We start from the raw sequence: 13,261 nt of genomic DNA, 5'->3' as shown, positions 1-13,261 counted from the left end.
TTCTTTTCAGAGACCTTAGCAACAACAAGATCAACTCTCTGACCAACTCGTCGTTCGCTAACATGAGCCAGCTCACCACTCTGTAAGTCCTGAACTGCCCCGGCCCCTCAGACCCAAGAGCCAGTATTTCATTCTAGTGGTGACAGTAGGATGGAAACAGCTGAATTACATATACATTCATGTGTAATTATTTTTACATTGCAGAATCCTGAGCTACAACTCCCTGCGTTGTATCCCCAAAATGGCCTTTAGTGGACTGCACTCCCTCCGACTGCTGTGAGTTGGTTTCTATATGTTAAATGCATGTATGTAGGTTAGCATAGTTGTTATCAGTGTTGTGCAAGTTACTTCCAAACTGTAATGCATTACAGATTACTTGTTACTGTTATTTAAAAGTAATTCCTTATTTTACAATTTTACTGTCTCAGAATTGTAATGCATTACATGACTCATGTATTACTTTTGAAAGTGGTGGGTGCACAGTAGAACCCTACCTCCCCCAAAAATCAAATAATGATGAATAATTTGCACCCTGAAGTACGGTCTACAATGTTCGATTCCCAACAGGAACACTTGCATTTTTTTCAACATTTTACAAGTTCAAACAGAGGGCGTAGCACTGAGGACGCTGGTAAATAATGCTGCGTTACAGGCAACCCATAACTCATGTTTTTCCAACCTTCTACCTGTGAAAATGCACTGGAATGGCAGTCAGACCCGTGACTTCCCACCCGTGAACTTGTACTAGATCGATGTACTCCCAGTTCTCAGTTCTGACATCATGTAGCAATGGCAGCCCCCATGGATGTGGTGTTTATTCAAATTGTTTATTAAAACAAGCTATCACTCTGACATTATTAATCTGCAAATATTCTGCATAATAAGCAGCTGCTCTAGTGTTAGCTAGTTTTCAGTTCAATGAGTGCAAGAATAAATTAATACCAAATACGTATCCAAATATACAAATACCATAACATGAAAGGTAGAACAGCTTTTCTTGCTTTATGCGCCATTTTTCCTCCTCTGTTTCCCTCAAATAAGCAAAGCGCAAACACCTTTGGTGATAGAAATGATTGTAAATGAGCATAAAGTACGGTCCACCATGCTGGTTTGTTTACATCTAGTTACAACAATTCCTTGCGCTCAGGCAGTTTGGCGTGACTTGCCTGGAACATTACAAAGTCGTGAGTCGTGATTTTAAGTCGTGACTTACAGGCTCAAAAAACAGCCTGGAATGCAGCATGAACCCGCAATTGATGCAGAATTCTAACTAGTCATAGAAACGTTAGCTTACCTTGTCATTGCTGATCACAGGGATCATGCTAATGCTAACTAGCATCTTGAAAGTAGAGTTAGGGTTTGAAATGCGCATACGTCCATGTGGACAATGTACCGTCTTCTGCCATCTTCACCCATTGGCTGAACACTAGTGATGTGCAGATCGATACTGAAATATCGATATCTTCGATACCAGATCTTTACACTCTAGAACTGATTCACGAATCAAAATATTGATACTTCTGTCATTTGAGGTAATGTACGTCAGGAACACAGTGCAAAGTAGCTAAACTAATGGGATCTGGTCCAAATGATATGCAGTTGGTGGGAACTACTTCTTCTTCCGCCTGGGTAAGTGTGTACTGCGTCACGCTTCTCAGTCAGTCTCTCCCAGCCCTAAGGAAACTAACAGTGAGATACCTGGGAATGACCTCCACTTCTGTACCAGCAGAGGCAGTCTTTTCAAAGGCAGGAGAGGTTCAGAGCAAAAGACAGAATAAACTAAGGGGGAAAACCAGAAATATGCTAATGTTCCTTAACAAAAACTTGTGAATGAGGGAAAGTGTCAATGTTGGATGCTTTTGTTGTTTTGTTGTTCAGTATTTTCATGCTTCATGTTAACACGTTCATGCAACATGAATTAATATGCAGGTTTAAATTTTTATAATAGTTCTTAATAATTAAACAATAATTACTCTCATGCCTTGTGTTCTTTATGAAGTTATGATTTCAAATACAGTTTTTTTTTTTTAGACTAGCGGCATTGTACCCGTGGTGCCATTGTGTGTGAAAAGTACCTATACATTACTGTAAATGATAGCTTTTAAATGATAGTCCACCAGCAAATATCAGTTGGCACTTGATCTGTCTATATCTGTTGAAAAATAAACATACATTGCTTACTCAAGTGTCAGCATCGCATGGCAAGCAGAATAGGGACAAAATATCAGCAGAGATTGGCCTGTTTACAACGGTAAAGGTGTTGGCAACCAGTTTATGAAAATCTCATGTTCGATAGCATGATAAGTATGCATTGTGCAGGTAATAATTTGACCCAACATGTGAGGCATGAAGGGAAGAGCATGTATTTGTTTGGCCTGTCAAGCATGGTTAAATTCAAACAGCGGTAGTGAACTGCAGCCTTCACATTGTAGCATCGTCCGCTAGCAGTAGAAATTTCATGAACAGCAGCATAACCACGTCTGAAAATGGAGTATGGCGGCAGGGATGAAGAATTCAAAGTAGAGAGAGGCTAAAATTGTCCAGCATATCTCACAACATTTGAATATGGACATAAAATTGTGCCTAGTAGATAGTCAGGTAATGTTTCTATTCATTTGGCGAGTTTGGCGGCGATCGGGCCTGTGAAGGCTGATGAAAATCCATACAAACGCCCTCCTGTGCTGCAACATCGATTGATCGAACACAGAACGTCCATTATATAGTAGGATTTTCCAGACATTAAATGTATTTGTACAAAGTATTGGTATCAGTATTGGCGATATCAGCCTGAATTTCACTCTGTATCGGTTCGGAAAGGAAATCTGTGGTATCAAACATCACTACTGACCACCAACAGGAAATAGAACTTTCGTGTCGCATTTTGATTCTGATTTGGTCTCACGGTATTGCTATTTTTTGTTACCTCCGCCAAGGAGGTTATGTTTTTGCCAGGGTTTGTTTGTTTGTTTGTCTGTCCGTTAGTGTGCAACATAACTCAAAAAGTTATGGACAGATTTGGATGAAATTTTCAGGGTTTGTTGGAAATGGGATAAGGAAGAAATGATTAAATTTTGGTGGTGATCGGGGGTGGGGGGGCCCACGGGGGGGGCCACTGATCGTTAATGTGCAACATAACTCAAAAAGTTATGGACAGATTTGGATGAAATTTTCAGGGTTTGTTGGAAATGGGATAAGGAAGAAATGATTACATTTTGGTGGTGATCGGGGGGGGGGGGGGGGGGGGGGGGGCCACGGGGGGGCCACTGATCAGCCTTGGCGGAGGTCTGCGCTCTCCAAGTGCTTCTAGTTTGTTTGTCTGTTTGTTTGTCTGTCTGTTAGTGTGCAACATAACTCAAAAAGTTATGGACAGATTTTGATGAAATTTTCAGGGTTTGTTGGAAATGGGATAAGGAAGAAATGATTAAATTTTGGTGGTGATCGGGGGTGGGGGGGCCCACGGGGGGGCCCATTTCCAACAAACCCTGAAAATTTCATCAAAATCTGAGTTATGTTGCACACTAACGGACAGACAAACAGACAGACAGACAAACAAACAAACCCTGGCAAAAACATAACCTCCTTGGCGTGGGGGGGCCCCCGGGGGGGGGCCACTGATCAGCCTTGGCAGAGGTCTGCGCTCTCCGAGTGCTTCTAGTTGTGTTTTTTTTCATTTGACCAATTAAATTATGGACAAAAATTGTGTTGTAACGCAAGCACTATTGAACATGAACCAGGTAAAATATTACCAAAAATTGATTAGTAATGCCTTACACTACTGCGTTACAGCGAAAAGTAATCTGTTGCTGTAATGCATTACATATGTAACATATTACTCCCAACCCTGGTCGCAACATTGCTTCCTCTATAAGTGGAACATAATGCCAGTTGTGTAATCGCCCTCTCAAGTGACATCTTACTTTGTTGTCAGTTAGTTTCCAGGCAGTGCGGAAAACAGAAACTTCATTGGAAATAAGTGAAGTTATTTTTAACAAACTGTTCTAAAACAAGATAAGACCCAACAGCAGACTAAATGAGTTATTAAGGTGGATATTTTTGCAACTTGCACTGACTACAGAGACAGTGCGGCAGATGCTTAGAATCTTTGATTGGCTCCAGAGGACTGGAACAGTTATGACAGCTTACGAACACACACATGCACCCACAACCTCTGACCTATTTTCTGGGTTTAAGTGGTAGCAACGGTGGCTGCGGTGTTGTTCCAGCTCCGCTACCTTGTCTTCAGACATCTGCCTCCTCTGCCTGTTCACCTCTAAATGCCCTAAGCTCATCACTGCTTTACCGTCAGGGCCAAACGCGCACCCCCACAATCCACTGTACAAAATCACTCTGACACTGATTACCAGAGAATGTGCGCCCCGCTAACCGTAATGGTTTTGAATCGGCCTCCAGGTTTTTATGAAGTTATGAAGTCTTTGATTGTGTACTTTTGGTGACCATGGGCTCCCTGTGGATGAATTGGTCTGCGAAGTAACTGGGATGTAGAATGTAAATGCGTTGGACAGATAGATGACGAAACCCAACCAGCCTTTGGACGATCATCCAAAGATACAGCAGCTGTACGAGTCGCACTTTAACTCAAACGTACAGCCTGGTTCTGTGAGGGAGAAACAGAGACCAGGCCCGGCAGCAGTTTTATAATATTATGTCTGCCACTATGTGTGTGTGTGTGTGTGTGTGTGTGTGTGTGTGTGTGTGTATGTGTGTGTGTGTATGTGTGTGTGTGTGTGCATCAGCATTTAGACTATATGTTTGTCTTCAACTGGCTCGGTGCCCGTTAGCATGCGTGTGGGAGTCGACTTATCAGCCTTCCATGTGTGCTCATAGCAGGCACACTTTTTACTACTGACAACAAAGCTTCAACAAAGCCTCTTTTTACGGCAGGATTCGACTAAAGACCCCGATCATTACGAGACACAAAGCGTAAGAGCCCTTTTAGCGTGGAATGAGAGTGAAGCTCGGTCATCATTAGCTGATGCCTGGGCGCGCTGCTTTGATCTCTAACGAAGCTGCGTCCGTTATTTCTGCTCTTACTCACTCACGCCACCTTCACTTCTCCCCCAGCGCCCCCCCCCCCCCCACACACACACACACACACACACACACACCAAACAGGCTTAGAAGTATATACAAGCTCAGACTCACATACAGGCACAGACTGTCTGGACTACCTTATTGTCTCAGTCCAAATGAAGCAGAAAACTTTGATGTCTTTACTGCTGTTCTGATCAATCATACGCCTCCCATTAAATGTCAGTCGGTGCCATGTTTTTTGTGGGGGGTGAAACATACTAATGCGACAATGAGCCTCACTTAATAGTTTTCAACTTTAAGACTCCACACAAGGTTCAAAGTTCAAAGATGGCAAACTTCATAGAAACCACAGCGAGCTGCCGAATCTGCTTGAAAGTGGTATAAGAGTATGTATTCACACACACCAAGGTGCCAAAGCCTTTATAAAGCTGCACCTTTGGCTTTACACAGCAGTAAAGAGGAGAGGAATCATTAACGCTCAAGGCTTCAAACGGTCCAGGGGTTTGAGCCTGGCATGGATGTGGTAGGGTTTGGTGTGAGTGTGTGCGTGGGTGTGTGTATATGATGGTTGTGGTTTGAGCAGAGAGAATTAATAAGCTGCTAATTGGCCTGCTGGGTATTAGGTGTGAGGTGAGTGAGCGGAGACAGCGCCAGGGCGTGGCCGTCAGGGTTTGGGTGGGAAGCCGTGAGAAAAGAAAGTGATATGAAACAGCGTGATGAAGGAGAAAGAACAGCCAAAAAAAGAAAGTAGAGTCTGTACTGCAGTTATTGTTATTTTGACATTTTCATTCTTAGTTTTTAACCCTATAACGCCAAACGCATCATATTTGATACATGAGTTTTGAAACCCTCTACATCAGTGTGTCCCAACCACTGTGCCGTGGCACATAAGTGTGCCATGAGAAATCATCAGGTGTGCCGTGGAAGATTATCCACTTTCACCTGATTGGTACTCTAAGCCAGTGGTTCTCAAATGGGGATACGCGTACCCCTAAGGGTACGTGAAGGCACTCCAGGGGGTACGTGAGATTTTAAAATATATTTAAAAAGTAGCATCCATGCAAAAATCCTTTAAAAATAATTATTAAATTATAAAATATTTCAGGAAAATATATAAGTTCATAAAATTAATTTTATATTCAGTACGCTATTCAATTTCATAATCCTAAAAACCCAGAGTCTCCCCCATACTAGAATGGTTCGACCCAACCTGTCATATGTCACCTAGCATCACCTGTCAATCACTTGAAAACTCAAACAATGGAGTCGCAGTTTTAATTTAAGTTTCACTTTTATTGTTTACTTTAGTTGTTCATGTATTAACAGCAAATATGTGATTTAAAGAACCTGAAAAACACAGGAATAAAGCAATGCACGACAGTGAATTTGATTGATTGAGAAGTTAAAGCTGCCATATTAACCCTTTCATGCATGAATTATGAGAACCTTAGTCAAAATTTTGTGTGTTTTTTCCTCCTCAGACATGAAAAAAACAAAGCGATCAACTTTTTTTTTTTTTCATGGAGTTACAGAAATGTCCACTCACCTACACCATGGATTTAATTTTTAAAGCAAAGAAAGATGTATTTAAAACCCAATATCATAAAGTGATATAAAACAAAGGAATCAAAACATTTTTAATGCAGCTAATCTGATGTTTTCTCACATTTTAACATATTCTAATGCTAGTTATTAATCACTTCATGGAGATGATATACTGGAGTGCTGTGGAACACACCCCCACGTAAATACCTCCCACCTCTGCACCAACCCCGCTCCCCCGCTCCGACAACAAATTTATGGATACTTTTTTATGTAGGACCCACAATGTTGACCTTTCACAGGGCCAACATTTGCTAGCGGCACCCCAGATAATACATATTTATAAAAAACCTTTTTGTTTAAAAAAAACCCTGTTAATTTCAGTCTAATAACAATTAACAATTGATTTACACTAAATTGTGTTATTGCATGTTACTGGTTTATCAAGAACAGCAAAGGTACAGTAATGGTATGAATTGCAGTGTATGGGATGATGCATTATCATCTACTGTGTTGGCTGATATGAAACTAAAACAATAAAATCCATAAATATACAAGAGAGCACCTTTGAACAGCTGTCCACTGGAGTGACCAGTATGCATGAAAGGGTTAAATTCATTCTAGAGTACCATGATAAACTGTGGAAGAAAAAGAAGCTGAGACCGTTCATCTTGTTTTTGAAACCTGATATTTTTATTCCAGTTAACAACAGTCTTTTTTTCATCGACAGTCTTCTGTTAGCGATAATACCCCTTGGTCTGCAGTGAATTTAAATCAGATTTTGACAGCCTAAAGATAAGTTGACATGTAAGATGGAGTGATGTAATGATATTCAGCTGTAGAAAACAAATGTATGCAGACAGACAGACAGAGCAGAGACAGACAGGGAGAATGCTTGTAGGAGAACAGATCAGGTTTCTTCCTGGAGACTCCCTGGCTCCTTTTCCCCCGTGAGAGCCCTGGCTGGTTGGCACACTGCTGCTGGCTTTGTGCCCTCTGTATCCCGACTACCCCAACCCAACTACTCACTCTACACTAATAAGCATTCTCCTCTGCGCACAGGCCAATTAACTTGTTGTCTCAAATGGGTACATTGTGCATTTTCCCTTTCATACTTCAGCAGATTCCGTATTCGTACGCTCACTCTCTTTCCTCTTTTCTCCTGACTCTTCTGCTGCTTAGTGGTAATTCACTGATCAAAGAAAGTACAACGCAGGGTTTCAAAGTCTGTTTATACATCAGTTGTCTTCATCCAGGCATAGGGAGCACTCATGTCATGTGGTAGCGCTGTGGGCCAAAGCTGTTAGTATGTGGTCAGCTGAGGGTAGGAGGTGGTAATGACCCGGCGGATTACAGCAGCCATCACTCATCCAGTCATTAAGCCACGCTAGCTTGTCACTCTATGTCCTACCAGAGGACAGCGAAGACATAAACTCCTATAAAGAACTGTTTATATGAAGCCAAGTACTGCAAAATACTTGGATATGCTTGTATTTTTATTGACCAGGGTTAAAAATATATTAGCAATTTCAATGAAACGCTCATGAGAATCACAAAAACAAGACAACGAAACCTTCAAGGAAAATAACTGGATATGCACGCATTTATATTGATCGAAAAAAAAAAAAAAAACCATCAGCAGTTCCAGTGGTTTGAGTTGTTTTAACTGAAATACACATGGAAATCACAAAAACAAGACAATGAAACTTTCAGAGAAAATACATCTACGTTTACATTTATGCATTTGGCAGATGTTTTTTTCCAAAGTGACTTGCAGGGAAAAAACAAAATGAAAAGAAAAATACAAGAATAGGTTAATGATGTAAAACAGCTGTACAGTCAAAACAGTGTCGTACAGAAGAATGAAAAAGTAAAATGATAGACTGAAATACAAGAATAGATTAAAAAGACATAAAAACAGCTGTACAATTAAAAACAGTGAAATGAAAATATCAAGTAAAACAACAGAATAAACATAATAATACATTTGTAATTACAAAATAACTGGATATGCCTGCATTTATATTGACCGGAGTTATTATAGATGAAAAAACATACTAGAAATGGCAAAGGTTTGGGTTTTTTCCACTGAAATACCCATGAAAATGAAAGTCACAAAACCTAGCCAATGAAACCTTCAGAGACAATACATTTACATTTACATTTATGTATTTGGCAGATGCTTTTTCCATGGTGAGTTACAGGGGAAAAACCAAAAATAAAATAATAATGCAAGAATAGATTAAAGATATAAAACAGCTGTACAGTCAAAACAGTGTCGTACAGAAGAATAAAAAAGTAAAATGATAGACTAAAATACAAGAATAGATTAAAAAGACATAAAAACAGCTGTACAATTAAAAACAGTGAAATGAAAACACCATGTAAAACAACAGAATAAACATAATAATACATTTGTAATTACAAGATAACTGGATATGCCTGCATTTATATTGACCGGGGTTACTATAGATGAAAAAAATACTAGGAATGGCAAAGGTTTTGGTTTTTTAACTGAAATACCTGTGAAAATCACAAAAACTAGCCAATGAAACCTTCAGAGAAAATACATTTACATTTACGCGTTTGGCAGATGCTTTTTTTCCAAAGTGACTTAAAACCAAGAAGAAAACAAAAATACAAGAATAGATTAAAGATATAAAACAGCTGTACAATTAAAACAGTGTCGTACAGAAGAATAAAAAAGTAAAACGATAGACTAAAATACAAGAATAGATTAAAAAGACATAAAAACAGCTGTACAATTAAAAACAGTGAAATGAAAACACCATGTAAAACAACAGAATAAACATAATAATACATTTATAATTACAAAATAACTGGATATGCCTGCATTTATATTGACCGGGGTTATTATAGATGAAAAAAAGATTAGTAATGGCAAAGGTTCGGGTTTTTTAACTGAAATACCTGTGAAAATGAAAATCACAAAAAATAGCCAATGAAACCTTCAGAGAACAATGCAACGCTTATAAAAATGGAATACAATTGTGGAAAAATGAGCTTCACTTTTGTTTTCCCCCACAGTTAATGGACCGTCATAAATTGGGAATAAAATGGGTCCTTTAATAAACATTGTTTTGTAAATCATATTTAATGTCACAGGTTCTTCTGATGCTCATATAAATCAAGGTTTTCCTCATAACTCATGAAAACAGAATAAAAAATGGAATAAAGCTATTAGTTACAGTATTTGGAAATGAAACCAAAAACTATTAACTATACTGGAAAAAAAACAACTGAAAGTGATGGGATTATTAAAAGCTAATGAACATTTTAAAGGTATGCCACGTCTGACGTTCATACTGATGTTTTTTACTGTCCTGTTGGTGGTGTAATTCTTTTACCCCCCTCTCGCCGTATACCCTCGTCGGCCCTGCCAGCCAGACGCGCATAGTAACTCAACACCAGCCTTTTCCAGACTTACAAAACCTCACATCCTTGCCAGCTGCACAAGGCTCAACCAGAAGTACAAACCACCCACGAACCATTCAGAACGCCAACACTGGGAGATATTTCCCACAGCTTCCTCTTATTCTTGGTTTTGGTTGCACTAAAACAAAGTACAGTTGTTGTTTTCACATGCTTCCCAAAAATGTTCATGTGTCATATTTTCTCCTTATTCTCCATCACCCCTTAGGTCTCTCCATGGCAACGAAATCTCTGAACTTCCGGACGGCATCTTCAACGATGTGTCTTCACTTTCCCACTTGTGAGTAGTCACGCACATGCATCTTTTTTTCCTCTATTAACCCTTTCATGCATAGTGGTCACTACAGTGGACAGCTATTCTACAGCTGTTCTCTTGTATATTCATGGATTTTGTTGTTTTACTTGCATATCAGCCAACACAGTGGACACTTATTGGTCAAAACACAGTAATGTCCCGTCAGAGAGTGAACTTTAATTAATTGCCATTCGAACATTTATTTCAATATAAAGTAGTTTCTTGTTTTGGATAATCCCCTATGGTCCAACTAAAGCAAAAATGAATTTAAAACTAAAAATATGGGTCAATTAGCAACACTAATCTGTCAGATTGTCTCTAAAATGTCCCGTCAGAGAGATTTTGAATACTGTGTTTTCACCCTTAAACACTGTAATTCATAGCATTACTGTAATTTTCCTGTTCTCGATAAACCTGATCTGCAGTAACATGTTTGAGTGTAAATGAACTACTAATTGTTATTAGACTGTAATAAACGCTTTTTTTTCTCAAAAAGTTGTTTTTTTGGTTGTATATTATCTGAGTGAGTAATAACTAGTATTACAGTATGTTAAAAATGTGAGAAAACATCCAATTAGCAGCATTTAAAAAAAATGTATTTCATGGTTTCAGACAGTAAAAGCATGTTTCTTTGCTTCAAAAATTAAACGTATAAGTGTCCAGCTGAGTGGATATTTTTGTAACTCCATGAAAAATAGGTTCATAAAAAAAATTTCAATGACATTGTTTGTTTTTTTTTTTCATGCATAAAGAGGAATAAAAACACACAGGAAAAAAAATCTTGAATAAGGTTCTGTTAATTCATGCATGAAAGGGTTAATTCACTAAATACAAACAGAATATACACAATCCTCACTGCTAATTAACAAAACAGGTGAGTTATGGCATTTTTAACAAATCTTATTCAACCCTTTGCCAGTGTACTAATATGCCTGTTGCAATTACCATATAATCGCAGTTATTTGAGCTAAACGCAACAATTTTTCATTATTATCATAGTTGTCTCCATTCACCTGTATAAAAATAGCTGGATGAAAATAACAGGAATGTCATATTTCATCATTATTTCCACATCATTTTCACTGTTTAAGAGATTCACTCACTTCATGAAGTTATCTTAATGGGTAACTTCTGTTGATACCCGTGATCGAGCCTGTTTATATGACCATAAAGGTCCAATATCTGGGAGTAATCGGATAATTGGAATAGAATAGAATAGAATAGAATAGAATAGAATAGAATAGAATAGAATAGAATAGAATAGAATAGAATAGAATAGTCTTTATTTGCCATTTGCACAGATACATCGCAGTATAGGTACATTGGAATTCTTGTTTGTTTCCCTGAATCCAAAGAAAAAAAAGACAAGAACAAAAACAGAAACAAAACAGAAACACAGCTAAACCATAAAAAAACAGTCATTGCACAAACACAAATACACACTTGTAAAATAGAGTACTGTATCAGAAGAAAAAATAAATAATAATAATAATAATAATAAAAGTACTGGAAGGTAAAAACAAGTTATTGTGCATTTGAATTAAAGAGATCTAACGCATTTACATGCACTTACGAAATGCGATAATTGAAAAACCCAGGTTTAGATGCTCCAGTCCTTTATCGGATTACTTTTGGAGTTTGTACTTACGGTATGTCATGATAGTAGATTTAAACTTCCTGTTGTCTTCGCTCACATTTGACTACGTAACTTCCGTTCTCTACTATTTTCTAATTGTGTTTACACATGCGCAGACGTAAAAGAACAAAATAAATCAGATTAACCTGTATACATGCAGGAAGACTTCGGAGTATTGGGGAGAAGTCTGGGTATTTTAATCTGATTTCTCATATTCAGATTACTGCAGTTATCAGATTATTCTGTTTACATCATCACTTGAATAATCTGATTACTCCAGAAACTGGATAATGATCAGTGTATTGGCATGCATGTAAAGGAGCTCATTGTCAGTAATTTCTTGTGAATTTTGACAATATTTAAGGGCTTTGTGTTTTTAAGTAAAATACCTCCTGAATAGAAGTAGTGAAACTTGAGTTTGAGTCACTTTTAAAGAAAAATTGAGTCAAAAATGCTGCAGTTTTGGGTCAAAGTGTGACATTTTGAGAATTAATGAGAGAATGTTTGTCTCAGAGCTTTGAGATCTACAACAAAACACTGTCTTCACATTAGAATATATTCACTTTACAGGTTCTTTCTAGTGGAACATTTATACCAGGGGTCTCAAACTCATTTTAGTTCAGGGGCCACATTCAGCAAAATTTGATCTGCAGTGGGTCGGACCAGTGAAATATTAAAATAATAATATATTTAAAAAAATGTCAACTCCAAACTTTCTTCTATGTTTTACAGCAAAAAAAGTAAAATTATACAATGAAAAGGTTCACATCTACCAACTATCGTTTAAAACAATGTGAATGACATGAACAAACTGAAATTTCTTAAGAAAACTAAGTGCAATTTTAACAATATTATGTCTCAGTTTATCATTTACAATATGTAAATTACAACTTACAGATCACAGTGGATCAACAAATACACAAAATATTTAATAACAGGCAGAATGTTGTTAAAATTACACTTCAGACATTTCAAAATGTTCATATTTGTTGAGGTTATTCGTGTTTTTGTGAAATGTTAGTTTGTTTTAGTGTAAATACAGTAAAATGACATGAAAATGTTTATATTTATAAAGGGAAAAATTTGGATTTGTGAGTATTTACTGGTTATTATGATCGTATTTTACTGATCCGACCACCTGGAGATTAAATTGGTCTGTTTGTGGATCCTGAACTAAAATGATTCATATCTTCAGTGTAATTTTTACATTTCACAAATTCATCCCAGGGCCCAGACTGGACCTTTAAGCGGGCTGGATTTGGCCCCCAGGCCGCATGTTTGAC

The 13,261-nt window shown here is 37.9% G+C and overlaps 1 protein-coding gene across 3 annotated transcripts in view; it reads left to right on the top strand.

The window, feature by feature from the left end:
- slit1a (slit homolog 1a (Drosophila)) overlaps positions 1-13,261 on the top strand; it is a 125,419-nt gene that overhangs the window by 88,981 nt on the left and 23,177 nt on the right. For all 3 annotated transcript variants that reach the window (XM_030155982.1, XM_030155984.1, XM_030155983.1), the window contains 3 exons: positions 11-82; positions 205-276; positions 10,256-10,327. In XM_030155982.1, the coding sequence (XP_030011842.1) occupies positions 11-82; positions 205-276; positions 10,256-10,327 (216 nt within the window). The remainder of the gene's footprint in view (positions 1-10; positions 83-204; positions 277-10,255; positions 10,328-13,261) is intronic.

Source organism: Sphaeramia orbicularis, chromosome 15 (assembly GCF_902148855.1).
Source record: "Sphaeramia orbicularis chromosome 15, fSphaOr1.1, whole genome shotgun sequence".
Lineage (NCBI taxonomy): Eukaryota > Metazoa > Chordata > Actinopteri > Kurtiformes > Apogonidae > Sphaeramia > Sphaeramia orbicularis.
This window is presented reverse-complemented; position numbering and strand designations above follow the sequence as displayed.